Source organism: Rhipicephalus sanguineus, chromosome 4 (genome assembly GCF_013339695.2).
Source record: "Rhipicephalus sanguineus isolate Rsan-2018 chromosome 4, BIME_Rsan_1.4, whole genome shotgun sequence".
NCBI classification, from domain to species: domain Eukaryota; kingdom Metazoa; phylum Arthropoda; class Arachnida; order Ixodida; family Ixodidae; genus Rhipicephalus; species Rhipicephalus sanguineus.
In genome coordinates this window covers 13,771,431-13,790,110 of record NC_051179.1, presented here as the reverse complement: position 1 = coordinate 13,790,110, position 18,680 = coordinate 13,771,431, and the positions used below count along the sequence as shown (strand labels likewise).

Below are 18,680 nucleotides of genomic sequence, written 5' to 3'. Positions count from 1 at the left end.
TGTGTGTGTGTGTGTGTGTGTGTGTGTGTGGTGTGTGTGTGTGTGTGTGTGTGTGTGTGTGTGTGTGTGTGTGTGTGTGTGTGTGTGTGTGTGTGTGTGTGTGTGTGTGTGGTGTGTGTGTGTGTGTGTGTGTGTGTGTGTGTGTGTGTGTGTGTGTGTGTGTGTGTGTGTGTGTGTGTGTGTGTGTGTGTGTGTGTGTGTGTGTGTGTGTGTGTGTGTGTGTGTGTGTGTGTGTGTGTGTGTGTGTGTGTGTGTGTGTGTGTGTGTGTGTGTGTGTGTGTGTGTGTGTGTGTGTGTGTGTGTGGTGTGTGTGTGTGTGTGTGTGGTGTGTGTGTGTGTGTGTGTGTGTGTGTGTGTGTGTGTGTGTGTGTGTGTGTGTGTGTGTGTGTGTGTGTGTGTGTGTGTGTGTGTGTGTGTGTGTGTGTGTGTGTGTGTGTGTGTGTGTGTGTGTGTGTGTGTGTGTGTGTGTGTGTGTGTGTGTGTGTGTGTGTGTGTGTGTGTGTGTGTGTGTGTGTGTGTGTGTGTGTGTGTGTGTGTGTGTGTGTGTGTGCGCGCGCGCGCGCGCGCGCGCGCGCGCGCGCGGGGCGAGAAGGGTTTGGGAGAGGGGACATCGCGTGCGCAAGCGCACGCGCAATCTTGAAGAATCTCCTCTTTGCAAACAACCCCAAAGACAGGCACACGCGTACACACGCTTACGTACAGACGTGTAAACACATGCAAGAACTCATCCATCTAAGCGCAACATCCGGGCCTGTTTCGCCACAAAGAAATTTCGAATCGCTTTCGCTTCGCACCGGGTATGCTCCACTATCTGCCAGGGGAGCCCGAAAGTAGTTCATTCTCGAGGGGGGTCGATGTGTCCAGACGAGCCACGGTTGCATCAGTTGCCAGCACAAAGGAAAATACGCAGTCGCCTGCTCCTTCGCGCTGCTTGTGGCCGTCGCGTGATCGCCTCGGCAACGAAAGGATCTCGCACGCGAAAAAGGCCTCCGAGATACAGGCGCCTCGCCGCAGCTGTTGCCACTTTCAAGTGGAGTCAATAAAAGCGCACAAACCAAGCGCGCCGGCTTTGGCGTGCTATGTTATTCTTCTCCGGAAAACATAGTTAATGTAGCGCCTAAACTACTTTTTAAGAGTTCAAAGCACTTCCTGAGGGCTGCTTTCGGCACTTGAGTTTTAAGGGACTCTCGGATACTTTAAATTTTCCACACTTGCTATTTTTGCCGTTTTCAGTCGTTCTGAAGTTCTCAATTTTTTTTTCTTTTGCCTCGTACAATAGTTACGCCATATTCCCGTAACAAGCTTTAAACTCCCATCATCCTATTCGTTTACTTCCCTGTGCTCGTCGCTCCTATATGTCCTACCTGGATAAACAAACAAGATATAAGTTAACGGGACGATTGGGGTTGATGCAGTGAAAATCGAAGCAAGGAATTGTCGATGGAGGTGACATTTCGAGAACGGTTATTGCCTTACAAGTGCCGTTGTCGAAACGTTGACACCATTTACATTCCTTGTTGGGTCACTGAATAGACCCCGCGCATTGCATACAAGAAGGGAAGGAGGAGATGAGAGAGTGGATAGATACTTATTCATAAAGGAACGACAGATTCATGCGTTCTCAGTCCAGGGCACCAGTGGAAGAGGTCACTGCATGAGCCTCTTATTAGCTAGCGCTGGTCTGAGACACAGACAGGCATCGGTGATGAGTTAACAACGCATAGTAAATATTTTCACTTATAAAATATAAGACGTAACAGGCGCTGCTACCTTTCTTATGCCTCTCTGGTGTTGGCCATTCGTGATATTATATATCGAGGGCCGCCTATCAGTGACAAATGCTTGCGAACGGTGAGAACGAGATGCTTTCGTTAATTCAGCTACGAACATTATGTACAGTTTTCTTTGTACGTGTTCCTTAATTTTCAGTTCGTTCTCTCCTCCATCCCTTTTTTTCTGATTTATTTTTGTCAGAAATACACATACTGTCACGTAGTGCTCACCGTTCTTTTCTTAAGTAATTACTCTTCGCCATTAAACATGGTTCGATTATTGTCCCGCTGTCACGTTTGTAAGTCGCGAACCTCAAAACTATGACGAATGAGGAGCACTCTTACGTAAGACGTCTTCTGCTTATTCGTGCCCATACCTCGAATAACCGTACCCAATATTGTGCCGCGTGTCCGGATGCTGGATACTGCATTTCCAGCTCTCATAACTTTTGGAAAGTGAACGGTGGTCACATATACGCATCCTTCATATATACTATAGATCGTCACCATCCAGGTCTCCAGAAAATGCAGCGCACGGCCTAACCATTGCTGAGTTCGTGCAGTGACCTCACTCGGGGTAGAGGCTGCGCTTGCCGCTTGTTGTGTGTTGTTGGCGACACTCTGCACACACACTGGGCATTTTGTACCCATACACAGAAACACATTCTGCGATTCCCGTGATCCATACATGGTACAGGGCACCTGTGAAGCTGCACGTCGTTGCAGCTGCTGCTGCAAATTACACAGCTCATAGAAAACTCACAGATCCTCTTTCATCTACAAGGGTCAATATAATTTGAAGGAATCCTTTAAAATATATGTATTCCGGCCTGTGATTTACGTTTCACGAGACTCGAGAAGTACGGCAATCAGAGCTTGAACAGTTTCGCGCCAATTTCCAACGCGAAATCGTATTCTGTACGCTGTGCCCCTTATGAATGCGCGAACTTTTAAGCCAGCTTGGACGCCGTTCCGAAAAACGCTAACTATCCTTTCCGAGAATCGGAACTGTGCATTGAGCTAGCTGCAATCGCTCCTGTAATCCTTGGCAATCATTCCCAAATCACGAACGCTGGCCTGGTAATTACGCTTCGGATTGGGTTGCGTTTCAAGTAGATACAGATCACTCAGATTAATCTTCAAGGTGCTTAGAGTTGTGTGCGGCACATGCCCATCAGCGTTATAGAAAGCCATAGGGAAACGTAACATGCAAACTCACTACACACATTCGCGAGAAACTTGGCACATCCCGTTGACGCGATGGACTCTTGATACAAGACTATAGGAAATGCATGTCGCAACGATCACAATTCAGGAGGCTTTTCCACTTTCGCGCAGTGCATTGTCGCGCCGGGTGGGTGATTCATACTGATGCTTCTCATAGCCGCTACGTTTATGCTTATTTTATTTCGTTGAGGATTAACTCAACGGTTAACTGTTACAGAACTGATAGCCTTAAATAGAGCAAGTTGGTGACTGCAGGATTGCCAAGAATGAACCCCGTAGGAAGACACGAATGTCCTCGTCCATGAATATTGCTTCCTACAGGCATCAAAACTGTTTTGTATTCTCGTTGCCACAGCAACGGTACAAAAGCAGAGCGCCGTTTGCGTCACCTCGGCTTTGTCGTCTTAACTGAAAGTTGCGCGGTCGACATCATTGTCAGTTTCGACTCATCCACAATATGTATCGACTGGCTGGTCCTACTTCCGTGTAGAAAGACGTCGTGAGCACGCCGTGAAAAAGAAAACCTTTATGTAGAAACAACACAATGGTTACATTCTTCATACGTTGCCTTACACGCACTTGCAAAAACTTTCTTAAAGGATTTTCTGTGCACACCTAGTTCTGCAGCCATCATACAGCTGTGGCGACAGGCCTTCACCCGATGTTCGCGCATAATTGAATATTCGTTAAAGTTCGCTTATGGTTCTGGTTCTTCGTATTTCCTGCATCTTATATCTGCAGTATGCTCCGAAGAAGATAAGTTCAACCCTACCCAAATACAAGATGAAAATCACAATAAACATAACGCCCGGAGCTAGTGCGATAACGATTGACGGCTTGTCTCTGAGCTTGTCTTGCTACTGACAAGATTTCTGAGAAAATACACGAAAGAAGAAAAAAAAAGACGAGTGGAAAAGCAGCAGAGATACGCCGCCGGTGCCATCCCAAATGTGCACTTTCGGGGCTTCTCTAAATCTTTGAAGCTTTGCCGTCAACGAGAGCGGGAAAAGGCGGGTGTGGACGCTCGGGTGTGAGGAGACTAGAACATACTTTTCCGGACGATTCGATCTTAACGGAATCGGGAAGTCGACCCGCGAAACCGGAGTCGACGGTCGCTCGCCCGAGGCGTTTTCATGCGTCTGGCCTCGCAAAGTCGCGTGTCCGGCTAGCGAGACCTACAGCCAACGACACGCTCAGCTGTCCCTTGTGGCAATGACCCTCGGGGTGCGTCAGGTGGGAGCAACGGTTGTTATCGCGGCAGGACCCGTCCGACTGGCCCTCACCGGGGACCCGTCCAACGGGCCGTCGCAGTGCGCCACTCGGGCCTTCCGGATTCCGCGGACGGACGCCGCCACAACAGGCCGAGACGATGAGGCACGCCCAACGGTGAGAGCAGCTCCCTCGAGTCTAACGACGCGATCTCGACCGGCGGCCACGCAGCTGGTTGCATGCGACCGATCTCCTGACGAGGGCCACTTTTGGCATTTTCCATCGCCCTATAACCTCATTCCTGGCACGCACGCGGACGCGTCGAAGCGTACTGGAAGCAGCCTCCACTATCCTCATGTAGGGCTTCATTCGTGAGGCGAAGACAGGGTCCATTCAGGGCGCTGTAACAGTCACGAAGCGGAGGTCGGTTCCTGCTTGCTGTTATGTGAGGAGTGAATTTGAATAGTATGCTTAGTTACGCTTTAGTTTTTTTATTATTATTATTCGATGACACTGACCAGCGGGATATAGGCAGTATGACTCGGTGTGCCTAAACGTTCATGTCGTGCTTTGTCAAAGTCTGAAAACCTTAACGGTACGCGCTCCTGAGCACGCTATTCTATAATGCTGGTGCCGATATTAAGTGGCGCTGTTACGCTTGTTTTCATCTCCTGTCCGATCAGTCGGTTCTACGTGGTCTTGATGGTTCGAGGAGTTAGTCTGCATCTGAATTGGTATTCCTCAGACTCAAGATAGAAGTGTTCAACAGCGGGTGGTGCTGCCAATTGTGATGTCAGACATTTCATTAGAGAAGGCTATCAGCCACTAGCAAACAATGCCGTCGTGCAAAAAAAAAAAAAAAAGGTTGTGAAGCGCCGAAGTGAACATTCGGTGGCCGCGATAGCGAATGTACTATCAAAGGTTGCCGACCTAACAGCTCTAAAAATATGAGAAATCGCAGCTTGGCATATAATCAAAGAGCAGAGGTCACGTTTAAACCGGAAACGTGCCCCAGTGATGTCACTGCTGCCCTCAAGTGCTCTCTGGACGGATGACCTCGCGTTTAGTTCACTGGACTCGGTTGTCAACCGCAACGGTGCCGCCATTCAGGCGAATCGACCATTGTCTCACACGACCTCCGTACGCCTCCAGTAGGGCTGGCTGAAGTATTCAGCTACGGCATTGTCAAACAAGCAACACGCCCGAGGCAATGGTGAGCATCATTCATGTGTGTAATCTTCGGGAGCATGCCGGGGTATAGTGGGGAGCGGTTGAAAAATGACGGAAGGCTTCCTTTACCGGTGCGCGTTGTATCGAGGAAACGTTGAAAGCTTTGTGCGAATTCGCAGTAGCGAAACAAACGGACCGAGAGAACGGTTCAAGTATGTCGCATAAAGAAAAGAGTCTGCACAGGCGACGTTTTATTATGTCAAGGTGAACACGCGTCAGTAAGCGCATGCTGCCAGAGTTTAATATTTGTCATCACCTGCTTTACGCAACAAAAAAGCAGGACTAGTGCAGGGTATATGTCGCAGTGTGTGACCATAAGCAAACGTTCTGACCTTAACAAAGAATATTTTTCTCTTCTCTTGTGTCTGTGCTTACACGCCTACCTTCTTTTATCATGCATATATATTAAAAAATATATGTTAGACTTTTTTTTTTCTTTTTACAATGGTAAGAACAGCATCGGTGATGAACCTTTTGACGAAGAATAGATCTGGGCAGGTCATGTCATGAGAAGGAGAGATGGTCACTCACAGCGTCGGAATGGATAAAAGAGATGGGAAGCGCGGCCGAGCAAAGCAGGGTTGGGTTGAGCGACGAAATTAAGAAAGTTAAAGGCATAAAATGGAATCGGCTCGCGCAGGGCAGTGTGGGTTGCAGATCATTGGGAGATGCCTTCGCCCTGCAGTGGACATGAGATAGGATGATGATGAAGATAGGCAACATTGCGAATTGTTTGCCCATTTGAATCAGTCAAGCATGGAGTCAAGCGTATTGGCACGAGTAGAGGGGCACTGTCCATCGCAGGAATAGTTAATGCAGTCACCGTACGCTGGCAGAATCTCAAAGGAATTTGTGTCTCCAAGGCATGTGTTGTGAAAGTATCACGCATACTCGCTGAAAACCAGGTCTACGTCTTAATATGAGCGCAGCCAGAATCTTGTTAACCGCCGGAGTGTTCGTAAGTTATGATGTCTTTGGAAGCAAGCGTGGCTGACAATTCTGTGCATTCGTTTTGAACAGACAAATGTTTAGAAGGGACCTTTGCTAGACACGAAATCCTTGCAACACCTTGGGCCACGTGCGGCCCGTGGCTGGCGAAGTTGTAGTGGTGGAGGTTCTTCTGGCAGCTTTGACGTACAATGCTTTCGTCGCCAGCAACGAGCGTAGATGCGTGCTTCGTGCTTAATTTGCTCGCATATTGTCCAAAAGACACAGGTGAGCTCTTATTCTAAGCTGAAAACGCGACTCTATTTAGCGCATACAAAAACAAACATCATGCGAAGAAAGCCCACTGTGCACTCTGTCAAACTTACACGGGTCACTGCAACCAGCTTACGCATCCTGATTAAAAAAAAATGAAGAGAAACACGTTGGGTCGGCTATGTAACTGCCGTAATACAGGCATGATATATGAGAGGGAAGTATCTTGCCTGTCGGGTTGTCGCTGGTCTGATGGATTAAGAAATTTTTCTTCGAGAGAATGGAATCTGTAGTTGGGAGCTGTAAAATCAGCGCAGCTTGCACTAAGTCGCGCAAGGCTGGACCACGCAGCAGAGCTGGTGGGCAGCTTCTCTTGTTCACCATCTGCACAGAACGCTTGGGCTGTGATTGATCCTGTGCTGGTTCATGATGATGATAATTACGACACACGGCAAACCTCGAGCGCTCTGCTGTAAAACATTACAGTAGCGACGAGGAAATGAAATTTCTAATCTGAACATGGTTGCTGCAAGAAGGCATCGTCCTGTGCTATACTTAAGTTTGTTGATAGTGGCGATGATGATGATGATGCTCCTAAAATTGAATGTACAGTCGGCGACAAAAGTTCAGAGACCCCTAGGTCCGGGAAAACATTGAATTTACCAGCAATGTGTGACTGTAGTCGGTCGAACTGCACATACATGTTAGCGCGTTCTAGTACACGCCGGAAATCTAAATTCAAGGCTGCCTGCCGAAGCAGAGGGAATATGCAGCTTTTTCTTGAGTCTCGTGGTCCCTAAACTTCTGACGCTGACTGTACCTGCCGTGCTGAGCAGACTGCAAGGTTGTTACAGCAGCCCATTACGACATCGCTGCGGCGCAGCGCCGCGTAATCGGATCCCATTTCGGCTCCTCGGTTCCGAGTGGCTGTAAAAAGCAGCCACACAGGGAGAGTGTAAACGTCGGTCTTAAAAAGATGCCTAGCATGCAGCTTTTATGCCTCGGCCGCCTCGCTCCGTTTACTCTTCTTGCGGGCATCGCCACGACCATAAGAGTGCTTACCTGACCGACTGCGCTTATTTTATTCTTTTCCATAAAGCAGCACGACTTTCGGATGTAGCTGCTTGGGAGAACTGCGCTCTTAACATGCGATGCTCGACATTCTCAGGTTTTTCGTGCCGTAACCTTGTCGAAAGAACGCAGCTTGCCATCGGATAAATTAGTTTACCGTTGCCTCAAGCGCGTTGGCAACCAGGGACGTAGCCAGAAATTTTTTTCGAGGGGCAGGGGTTGGGGGGGGAGGGGGGGTTCAACCATACATTATGTATATGTTCGTGCTTGTGTTCGTACATGTGCGCGTATGTATACACATTTAAAATTGAAATGTTTTAGAGTGGTTTTAACCCCCCCCCCCCTCACCTGGTTACGCCAGTACTGCCAACCTCGGATCCGCGAGTCTATTCAGTAGTGAGATATCCGTGGCGCTCTTGTCGAATTACTCAATGTTGTGCCTTGTAGTTTGTTTGGGCATCTTTGGCAAGACCTGAAACAGAGGCTTCCACCCTCTGGTTTTGCAAGTAAGGCGTTGCGGAGACTTTGTGTCCTTAAGAGTCTTCTTCTACGTCGCAATCGCACTCATATGTTCCTCTGTATAGATAATAGGAGCTTAAGCATAAAAAAGCACTCTTCGCGAGCGAAAATGCAATTGAACCGTGAAGCTGCACACTTATATCTACAATTGCATTCACACAGCTTTTCCTTCTTAAGTTCTGTTAGTCATTTTCAGGCTGCCTTTAGTGATATGCCCCACTACAGAAATTTTCTCTTACGATCTAGCATTCGGCCGGTCAGGTCAGCCGCTCAGGTCAGCCGGTCTCGCTTCTGGGAACGTCACCACCACCACCACCACAATCATCTGGCTCAACACCCGTTCTTGCGAATACGGGTTTACGAACGTCGTCATTGAAACCGTCGTGGCCGGATCACCTCACAGGACTTTCTTCCAAACCACGGAGCTGTGTCAGTGGCAGAAAACTACGCTTGCCGTTTTAATTCCCAAGACCATGATATGATTTTGAGGGACGCCGTTGTGGAGGGCTCCACTGCGGTGTCCCTCTTAAATAAATCGTGGTTTTGGGGCGTAAAACCCCAACAATTATTATTTTTTAAAAGTACGGAGCACTTTCGGGGCTCGGGCTGTTGGCGCCTAATGTGTCATGTCGCTTGTCACGCTGGCAAAACCGTGTGTAGCATAGCCATGTCTAGTGTAGTATAACAAAAGGGGCGGGAAAGGGAAGTGAGGGTGAAGAGGAGGGAAAGAAGGAGGGGAGAGGGCCAAGCATAGCATAGACATGTATAGTATAGTATAGCAACGTGGTGGGAAAGGGAAGTGAGGCGAAGAGAGGGAAAATAAGGGGGAGGGTAAAGCGTAACATAGTCATATATAGTATATAGTACAGCCATGTGTAGTAAAGCAGGGAGTGGGAAGGGAAGTGAGGGCGAGGAGGCGAGAAAGGAGGAGGGGAGGGCAAATCATATCATACCCGTGTATTGTATAGTACAGCCAGGGCGTGGGAAAGGGAAGTGAGAGGAGTGAAAGGAGTAGAGAGAAAGAAGGAGGGGAGAGGGCGCCACTGCATCGAAAATGAAGGTTTCCTTTCCCGCCATGGACGTTGAGCATTCTGCATGTTTGCAACGCCAGCGCGCGCTTGCCCGGGAACGCCCGCTTCGCCGAAAGGCAGGCGAATCGCCTCGCCGCACTTCCTACAGTTATGCTAGCCACCATAGTTCAGTGGAAGAGCACTTAATTTTCTGGCAATCGCGTGGCGTCCACATCTTAATCGCAATTTCACTTTCTTGACAGTTACAGCGCCGCAACTGTCAGTTTACCTTATAGAGTTAGATCAGATTGCTTTTTCGGTTATGCCTTGCGCTCAGTGCACTAATTTTTATTATTTGGTCAGTTTTCTTGCGCAATAAGCTTTTGCGTGACTGAGAAGCAGCGCAGGTTTGACTACATGCACTGAGCGCTTGCTGGAACTTTCAGTTTGCTGGAAGGAATGCTGTTATTTAAAAAAGAAATGAACGCACTGTTATTATATTAAGGCACATGGCACGCGCAGATGGGTCAAGCTGAGCTTTGCGCAATGTGATATTTCCATCAACAGCTAAAAATAAAATGCGGGAGAACATGGTAGAAGCTGTCAGACTTGGCAACTTCAACCTGAAGAAGAAAACAGAGTTTTTATTCCACCAAGATTAAGTAGCCGTTGACAATCGTTTCTTAATCATAACCGATAATCATCTTTAAGGCAAAACATTTCAGAAGCCCCGGTTCAAGAAGCTGAAGCATATTTTTATTTTTTATTTTTTATTCCGACTGTTGAGAGCAGAGAGCCTCCCCTTTTGGACTTTGTGCCATGAGAATGCTTGCCTAGCCGGGAAAAGATTGCGGCTTGTTTATAGACGATATAATTTTAAAAAATCTTAGCAAATGTGTTATCTTTAATTTCTTTGATTTATTGCGATAGCAATTATATGGACAGTCTCGGCTGGTTTTTGCCGCCGCCGTCATGCACCGTATAAGTATATATATATATATATATATATATATATATATATATATATATAGGTCCCAAAGAAAAGTAATTCAGAAAAATGCTTCTGAAGGACGGAATTGAACCAGCGACCTCTCCCTCCGCAGCGCGTAGCGCTAACCACTACGCCACAAAGCGCAGATCCTTCAGGCAGCTAACGGCGAGCGTTATATACACACCCTTTACCGCTGGCAGGACTCAGAGAGGGCAGGCGCTTATAAGCGTTTCTTCATTACCAGCGAGATGGCGCGAGGAGCGCAATGGGCGCATTTAAAAGTCATCGGCCAACTCGCTTGCTTCTTCTAATATTTGCGCAGGGAGAACCTTGCCCTTCCGCTCTCTGCTCGCGCGGTAGTTGCTGCCGGGGGGCAGATGCCAGTCTCCTTAAGGCAAACAAACAAACAAACAAACAAACAAACAAACAAACAAACAAACAAACAAACAAACAAACAAACAAACAAACAAACAAACAAACAAACAAACAAACAAACAATCAAACAAACAAACAAACAAACAAACAAACAAACAAACAAACAGACAAACAGACGGTTTTTGCAGCGTAGCAGCGCGTCCATCACGGGCCGCTTTTCTTGCTATCGCATTCATTGCTTCGCCCTTGCAGTGAAACTGTGACTTTTTACCCAAAGTTGTTCTTTTTCATTGATAAATAAACACGACATTGCAAAACCTCTCGACTCTTGCATGACTTCACAGGAAAAGCGAACCAAATAACACATGAAACAAGCAAGCAGCCAAGAACGAAAAGCTCTTTAGAGGGCACAGTTTGCGCGGTGCGCTGGACGACGGTGTCAAGTCCGGGATCTGGGTGCGTCACGCGTACTTAGCACTCGAAGATTGGGATTTATTAATATTAACTCTTCCTTCTAATGGACGCCGTAAGCTCTAGTAAGACATGAAAAAAAAAAGATATGGTTGATCCCTTCGTTATAGGAACCTGCATAACACGAAAGTTTACCGTGCCTTCACAGAGTTGTTTATTGTACAATGATGTATGAGAGCTTGCACGATGTCTATTGGTGTTTAGCAAGTATAACACCGCTTGACGTGGTTTCACCGACGTTGACGCCTAGAGGACTTTATTGACGCCTAGTAGCACATCTCCATCCCGAGGACTAACGTACATCATCATGATTTAACCCTTGTGGTAGCTGAAGTAGTTAACATACTCATGGACACAACATATGCTGAACCCCGCGCAAAGATGGTATCAACAAGCACATAATAGGCATTCATTTATGGTCATATGATCCGCCCGACTCGATCCCCCCGAGTGGGTAGGTGCCAATCATCCCATCATCATTTGCCACTGGTGCGTGGAAGGCGAGGAAGAAGACGGGGAAGCGCGTTGCACCGAGGGCGGGTAGCAGGCCTCCGCCATGGACGCCGGTGCACCGCGGGAGTGTCGGGAGGACGAGTTCCGCCTGCTGGACGCCGGACCGCAGCAGCAACAGGGCGCCGACGAATGCCCGTGAGGATGCGATGCTTGTCCCACCTGTCGGCTGGTTAAACAGACGGGAGGCCACAGGGCCACTGGTCCGTGTGGTCGCAGCTGCTGCTATACCAAGTGTGACCAAAACGCATTCTCGAAGGCGGCTTTTTGTGTGCGACGCCCCTTCGCCATATGACGCGTCCTCGAGTGCTCGCGAGTATACGAGCTGATGCTCCGCCCGGTCCGTCGCTTGTCGCTTCGCTGTTTCGAGGATTGTGCCTCAGAACGCTCGCATGTTTCCGCCGGCGCGTGAATATCATTTTCAGATTGACGAGCAGGGAAAGCGTTTCTTACTATTAGGCATGGAGGGGGAAGAAAAGAAAAAAAAAACTTAGCAGGAGGCGCGTCTAGCGTCCACGAGCCAACCTCCTCTGAAGTTGCTCCCAGCTCGATGCTCATGGTAAAATTCCCAGCATGCCCTGTTTCTTTTTTTTTTTGGCTGGGCTTCAAGATTGTCACGTGACGCTCTCACCTAGTTCTTTTTTTTTTCCTCCATGCTATTAAAGCCGCCTTGACAGTGAGAATGGGGAATGCGGATATCGTCTACGATCTCTTTACTGCCGTCGGTAATAAAAGTTTCACGCCGCACTGCTTCAGACAGTCCCCGGTACGCACGCGTCGGGTGCATTCTGCTTTGAAGTCGCTCGTTGAACTGACATATTTTGGACTGCCTGACGCTAAATGTGTGCAGTACGACTCAGTGACGTTGGCTGTTTGTGTACTTCGTAGGAACCCGCCATGGTGGCACCGGCGGACGCGGCTGGAGCGGGCCCTGTGCGGCGTCGCCTCGACGGCCCTGCTCATGTTCTTCGCCATGGCGGCTGCACTGGCCGTGCTCGGCTACCACTACCAGCGAGGACTCGGTGAGCAGCGAACACGCATGGCAGCAAGGCTGCACGGATCGTTGAAAACAGTCGCGTTCGATATGAGCTGCAACACGGTTCCCGCACGCTAAGTGGTCCGAACCCTGCACGGCGGCGCCGGCATAGTAAAAAATAAAATGTTCTTCCGATTAACGGTACGTTGCAAACCAATCTAGCGTTTTCCGGTGCCTCCAAGCAGGGACTCGTTCGGCCACGGTCACTCGTGTTGCAGCTCACCTTGAGCGCGGCTGTACATCGTTTGAAAAACTGTGCTTTCCACCAGAATGGGGCAGTCATCGAAGTTCTAGTTATCGCATTCTGCGTGGCTGTCTGACGGACAATGCGGAAAAGAAGAAAAAAAGGCAGTACAGGACGCGAAACAATAGCTGATATTGCAGCTGTATAGTTGACCTTGGACCAGATGACCCCAAAGAATATCCGCAATCACAGAAGAATAAGCAAGGTTTTCCTTTTAAATATAGTATGCTTTAAATGTTTGTAAGAGCACACTCCAGCCAATGCTGAGGATGGATCATTGGATCAGGAATGTGGTTGGCAAATGGCAAACAGCACTTGTAACTTATGAATAACTTCGTGAACTCTAGGAGCTTCTTCTTGGGCGAGTTGGTGTTTGCTAAACATATCTTAGTAGCGCAAAACTCTAAAAAGAAAGGAAACGGAAGAAGAGGAGGAAGGCGCTGCTTCTCCTGTTTCCTTTTTTTTTTTTTCGAGTTTTGCGCTGCTGCGATATGTCTGTGAACCCGACCTAGTCATTGCGGCTGTTATATACATACATTGTCACCTGCTTAGCAAATGTGCAAGCGTGCGCATTCTCTTTTTTTGGTGATCTCGGCGCTTTTATTCCACAATACTTAAGCTGCACACAAGTTAGAGGATTGGAGCCTTTTGGAGTGTGCCAAGGGCGACGGAAAGCGAAGCGAATTGTTTGGAGCCCTTGGTTGTTTTTCGCTCGCTGCTTTTTTAGCTCTCAGTCGGCGATCACGCCCAGAAAATAAAGGGACGGCAGTGTGTCAAGGTCGATTCGCTTTCGCGAAAACTTGAAGGCGCGCCGAGTCTTTAATACTGATCCTACGCTCACGCGATGAGAACGACGGCTGATTGATGGGGTTTATTTCCGTTCGTCCATCCGGTGTTCAAAGTTGTAGTGAAAGCAAAAACTCTACTCACTATCCAGTGCTTTGACACCTTTAGCATGAGATATTAGCCGCAACCCGCAGTCCTGAGCGAACTAGTTCGCCTAAAGTCATGTGGCCTGAGATATTTTCGTGTAGGCGGTGTGAATCGGTCATAATGTCGTATACATGTGCAACGTGATTAACGAAGTTTGCTCGTATCTTGCTTCTCAAGACATGATACTCAAGTAAGCTCTTTTACGGTGATCGTTGCCCTAACCCTTCCTTGCTTATGTATGGAGCTTCGTGGGACGCTTATGATGCTAACAAGAGCGGAGATACGCTATAAACTCGTGCTAAGCGTATCGGCGGCTCGCTGCGCCGTACACTGCCAGCTGCACTGCGCAGCGTCTTTAGAAAGGCGAGACGCGACCTGCGAGGTTACGCGTGCAGGAATCTCAGCGCCGTAGTGAAACCACGACGAGTCGAGGAAGATGTGCTCTGCTAGGCAAGCGTGACAACCGGCCGCCGTACGCGGGACCTTGACCGCGCGGACGCATCGGCGTTTGTACGATAGCTTGCGAGATCATTATAACTCAAGATTGCACCCGCCGGGATAGTTGCTGTCTTTTATTTCAGAACAGCCGTGCCAAGGCTGTCTGCTGTTACGTCGTATCGAGAGCGGCCGCTTCAGACCTGTCTAGTAACGGCGCAGCGGTGGCCTCCATTTTCGGTCGGTGGGTCTCAGTGTTCGAGAGGATGCGGCGTCCTTTGCAACAACGAAAGTGGCGGGAAATATGAAAAGGGAAAGAAGTTTCTGTGAGACGGTTCCACCCGAGTGAATACGAGATGTCACTGATAGCTAATAGGAGCTCGCGGGGGCTTATGGAGAAGAGCACATCTGAAAGGAGAAAGTAAAGCTGGAATATTACTTACGCGTTACCATGGACGATTTTACATCTGATGGCGTAGGTAAGTTCTTGACGGCTCGCACAGTAAGCGCGGGCTCTTTTCTTTTTCGTTAATCGTTTCCTTCGATGGTTAAATAGTCTTGTCACAGCATTGTCTTTGCCTTGAAGAAACAACTGCAGTGCAAATAAAAATAAACATATGGATAAATGAATGAAGAAGTAAAAGATAATGAATGAATTGACAACGACAAGCACAAGGAAGAGAAGTGTGTTGTTGGACGGTTTGTTACACGCTTGTTTTTTTTTTTTTCGATATCTCGGCGAGTCGTGCTCCAGAATTCGTTGTCTTCACGCCTGGAACAAATTTTCAGCATCCTACAGAAAAGGGGTATGCCAAACTTAAAAAAATTCCGTTCGCGAGAAATCCCGTTAGTGGTAGTGAACCTTCATTGGTAAAACTTACTATATAACTCTATGTCGTACGACGGCAGCTGTTACAAAGCGTTGCAGTGTACGAACTGATTTTGTGAGTACGGGTCAATAACACGTGGACACGCTTTCACAGAGTTCGTGGTACGATATGACGCCGCCCAGTAGTGTTAGCGAACGTTTGACTAGTTGGTGCGCATGACCAACACTCTAAGAAAAACAAATGCCACTTGTATAATTGTCTTTAAAGATACAGATTAACTCTCCTCTGGAAAGTCGCGCGACTCCCTCAATATAGTATAATGATCTCCGAAAGGGAGCTAACGCGTATCTTTAATTAAAGTTATATGAGTTGTAAATCAAAGCTCGCCCACGAGAGTAGCAGGCATTTTTTTTCCCTTTAGAGTGAATGACTGGCAGTTCTAGAGAGCGATAAAGTACATCAGGTGGTCCCTTCTTTCGTGCGAAAGCTTTAGTGCTGTCGCTGTATAAGGAACGGAGGAAGCCGACGAAATATACGACTGAAGCGTGTATTTATGCTGTAATTGTTTTGTTGTCGCGACATAGTATAGCACGCAACAGACTCCGATAAGTGGTCACATGGTTACAGCCTGCGTGAAAAATATCCGCGAGCACATCGAAGGCTATTTCCTCACTTCTCGTGAAACGCGTCAGGTGCCACCGATAATGTACCGATGGTGTGCGCGCGCATTTTAATTAACCGGAAGAGCTGGCCCACGTCCAGTCATTGGGAAAGCGAAGCAAGCGCTCGCGCCGTTGATGTAATGAGGGACAAACAAGCACCCTGTCATTAGGCAACTTCAGCATTTGGTGTTGACGTTGCGACTTTAGAGGTAGACGCAATAAGTACATGCTGAATCTGCTTGCTATATAGTTGTAACGCATGTTTTTTCCCCTGTGGTAGCAATCAATGATGCACGCAGCATTCTTGATTCTTATTGCGATCTGCGAAGTTTCGGCGAAAGGTAAGGCTGTATACATTGATCGTTACGGCTTGCAGAATGCTGTTTATCGTTCACAGCGTCGAAGCAGTGTGCTGTTGTCGCAAGATACGCGTGCCGACTCACTTGACCATTGCAGGGACCAAGCTGGAGGCGTAACACAGGAGTTAAACCTGGTGTCGTACCACGAAAACGCGCAGTGTGGTCAAAAATACAAATTTCGGACCAAATTCGCAAAGTTTTTCTTTATTAGGTGCTGTTTGCCATTGGGAAACTGCATTTGTTAGTATGTGCATCAACTTTTGGCTGGCATTTACTTTTACGATTTGTTTAAGAACTTCCTTGTGAGTATACTGGCCCACTCAGTCAGCCGGGCGTTTAAATTCGCTGCTCAGTTCGGCTGTTCGCACGTAATAAGAGCGGTGGTGTATGGCGACTTGCTGCCGAAAACGAGCTTCCATTTTCAGTTCCTAGCCGTAGCGGCAGTTTCGATTGGCGCGATGGGCAAGAACGTTTGTGTATTTATTCACGTTAAACAGTCATGGGTGGTCGAAAAATTCCGCCGATACTGACGCTGTACACGTTATGAGCAAAGACAGCCGGCAAGTGGCAAATGAGACTTCCGGAGAGCTCCGGAATCAGTCAATTTATTAGTGATTCTACTGATTTTAGAGATCTTTTACGATTTTAGTGATTAAGTGTCTTCATAACGTGCGGAGCCTCTTTAGAAACGTCGCAGTCTTATAGAGTTGGACGCTTTAACGGCTACCTGCGCGTCTTTGCCGCAGATAACGGTGGACTGCGGCTTGGTATCCGACCAGGCCGAGCAGGTAAATGCACGTCGACCTTCCTCGGATGCTACAGACACGAGCAAGACTCGCGGTGGCCCCCGTCGCCCAACGGACCACAGTGTGCTTCCGGCCACTCAGAGGCATAGCCGAAAAGTAGGGCCGCACCGTGTCACATGCTTCGCGAGAAGACGCTTCGGTAGAGCCGCTCAGTGTAACGCCTCGCTAGGGCATATAATGAGTGGTGTAGTTCATTCGTTCGTCTCCATTACCTAGGTAACGGGTTGCCTGTACATCTAGTGATTGTTTATGTCAAATTATACACGCATTCTCCCTCGGTGCCTACACATTTCCTGAACACACAGAATTTCACAATCTCCGGCTAGGAGCTAACATGGAGTGCTCTGGAAGAGATGGGTAGGATTCGAATTATATGCTGGAGATGTTAGACTGGGTAATCACCTGAATTCCTACTACTCGTGACAGGGAATCACTTTGGCACATGCAGTGATCACATAAGCACACGAATATAATTATGGCATACAGTCACAAACACACACATACACAAAAATACTTTGGAAGGAGCACACATTTCCTCTACAGCACATCCAAAGCACATATCGACTTTAGAACCGATTAGCGTGAGAGTTTGGGCGAGTTGGTAGTTCGTGTTTATTCCCGCGCAGTTAAAATTTCCTTCACGACTTTAGAAACAACTTTTCATCTCGGAGGCTGCTATATAAACATGTGGGAGAGAAACCATTTTTATCGACAACTGCACAAATCTTTTATGATGTTTATTGAATTCAACATGCAAACTATAACCCGATGAAAAATTCGTAAACAGGGTTTGTGTTCTGGAGCCGATGCTTACGACAAGAGGACTTGTCTTCTTCAAGGCTGCAACAACAAAGAAGGCAAGTCCGCTTGTCGAAACGTCGGCCCCAGCACACAAACGCTGTTTACGAATTTTTTATCACAAGCTTCCATCTTCCCCTGACTCCTGCCTTTTTTTTTAATTATAACCTGCTGGAATAGGGGAGGTTATTTTTAATATGTGGCGCTTGCAGCACGCTCAGTGTTCTTGGTGCAGAAATATCGGCTTGTCTCTAAAATAATCTGTAAATATCTGGCTCGCCGCACGACGTCCGACATAAGCGAATAGAAAGGACACGATAGAGTGTTTTTTTTTTCTTTTACCCTTGTGCATCTTCTAACTCGGTCGCCGCACTGCTAGCAAAAATATGCGCCTCTACCAACATGGCCGTTAGTCTACTCTTCCCAAGGGCAAGCATATACAAAGAAAACGATTAGCAGCGCCAACAACGGACTGGGACTGAGGAAGCGCTGACTTTCAAGCAACATTATGAAACCGTTAAGCGCACAAAGACGGGAACAAGAAGACGACACACAGAGCGTTACTTCCAACTGTTGGAAGTAGCGCTCTGTGTGTCGTCTTCTTGTTCCCGTCTTTGTGCGCTTAACGGTTTCATAATGTCAGTGTACCAACTAGCTCGGACCCAGCCTCTTATTCAGTATATTTCAAGCAACAGTTTGTTGCGCATGATAGAAGCTAAGAGCGCACAAGGCGAGGACAGAGAAGAGGCTTGAGACACACGAGCGGCGACTTACAACAATATATTATTTATCAAATAAAATATAGATGTAGGTCAGCGCTCGTATGTCCAAAGCCTCCTATCTGTCCTCGCCTTGCGCGCTCTTAGCTTCTATTGTGTTACCAAGGTGCCCAAACAGTCACCTTAGTGAACGTTACTGAGTACAAAGCAGTGTCACAAGGCTGCAGTGGGTTAGGGGCACAAGGCCGTAGAGGGACCCGCTCTGTTAGGGAG

At 47.8% G+C, this 18,680-nt stretch overlaps 1 protein-coding gene across 5 annotated transcripts in view; it reads left to right on the top strand.

Moving 5' to 3' along the window:
• Positions 1–18,680, top strand: part of LOC119389434 (neprilysin-2) — an 88,931-nt gene that overhangs the window by 48,881 nt on the left and 21,370 nt on the right. For 3 of the 5 annotated variants that reach the window (XM_037656685.2, XM_049414426.1, XM_037656682.2), the window contains one exon: positions 12,474–12,607. In XM_037656685.2, the coding sequence (XP_037512613.1) occupies positions 12,474–12,607 (134 nt within the window). Of the gene's footprint in view, positions 1–12,473; positions 12,608–16,830; positions 16,873–18,680 lie in introns of all 5 variants that reach the window. The other 2 variants (XM_037656681.2, XM_037656683.2) reach the window with 1 other exon arrangement.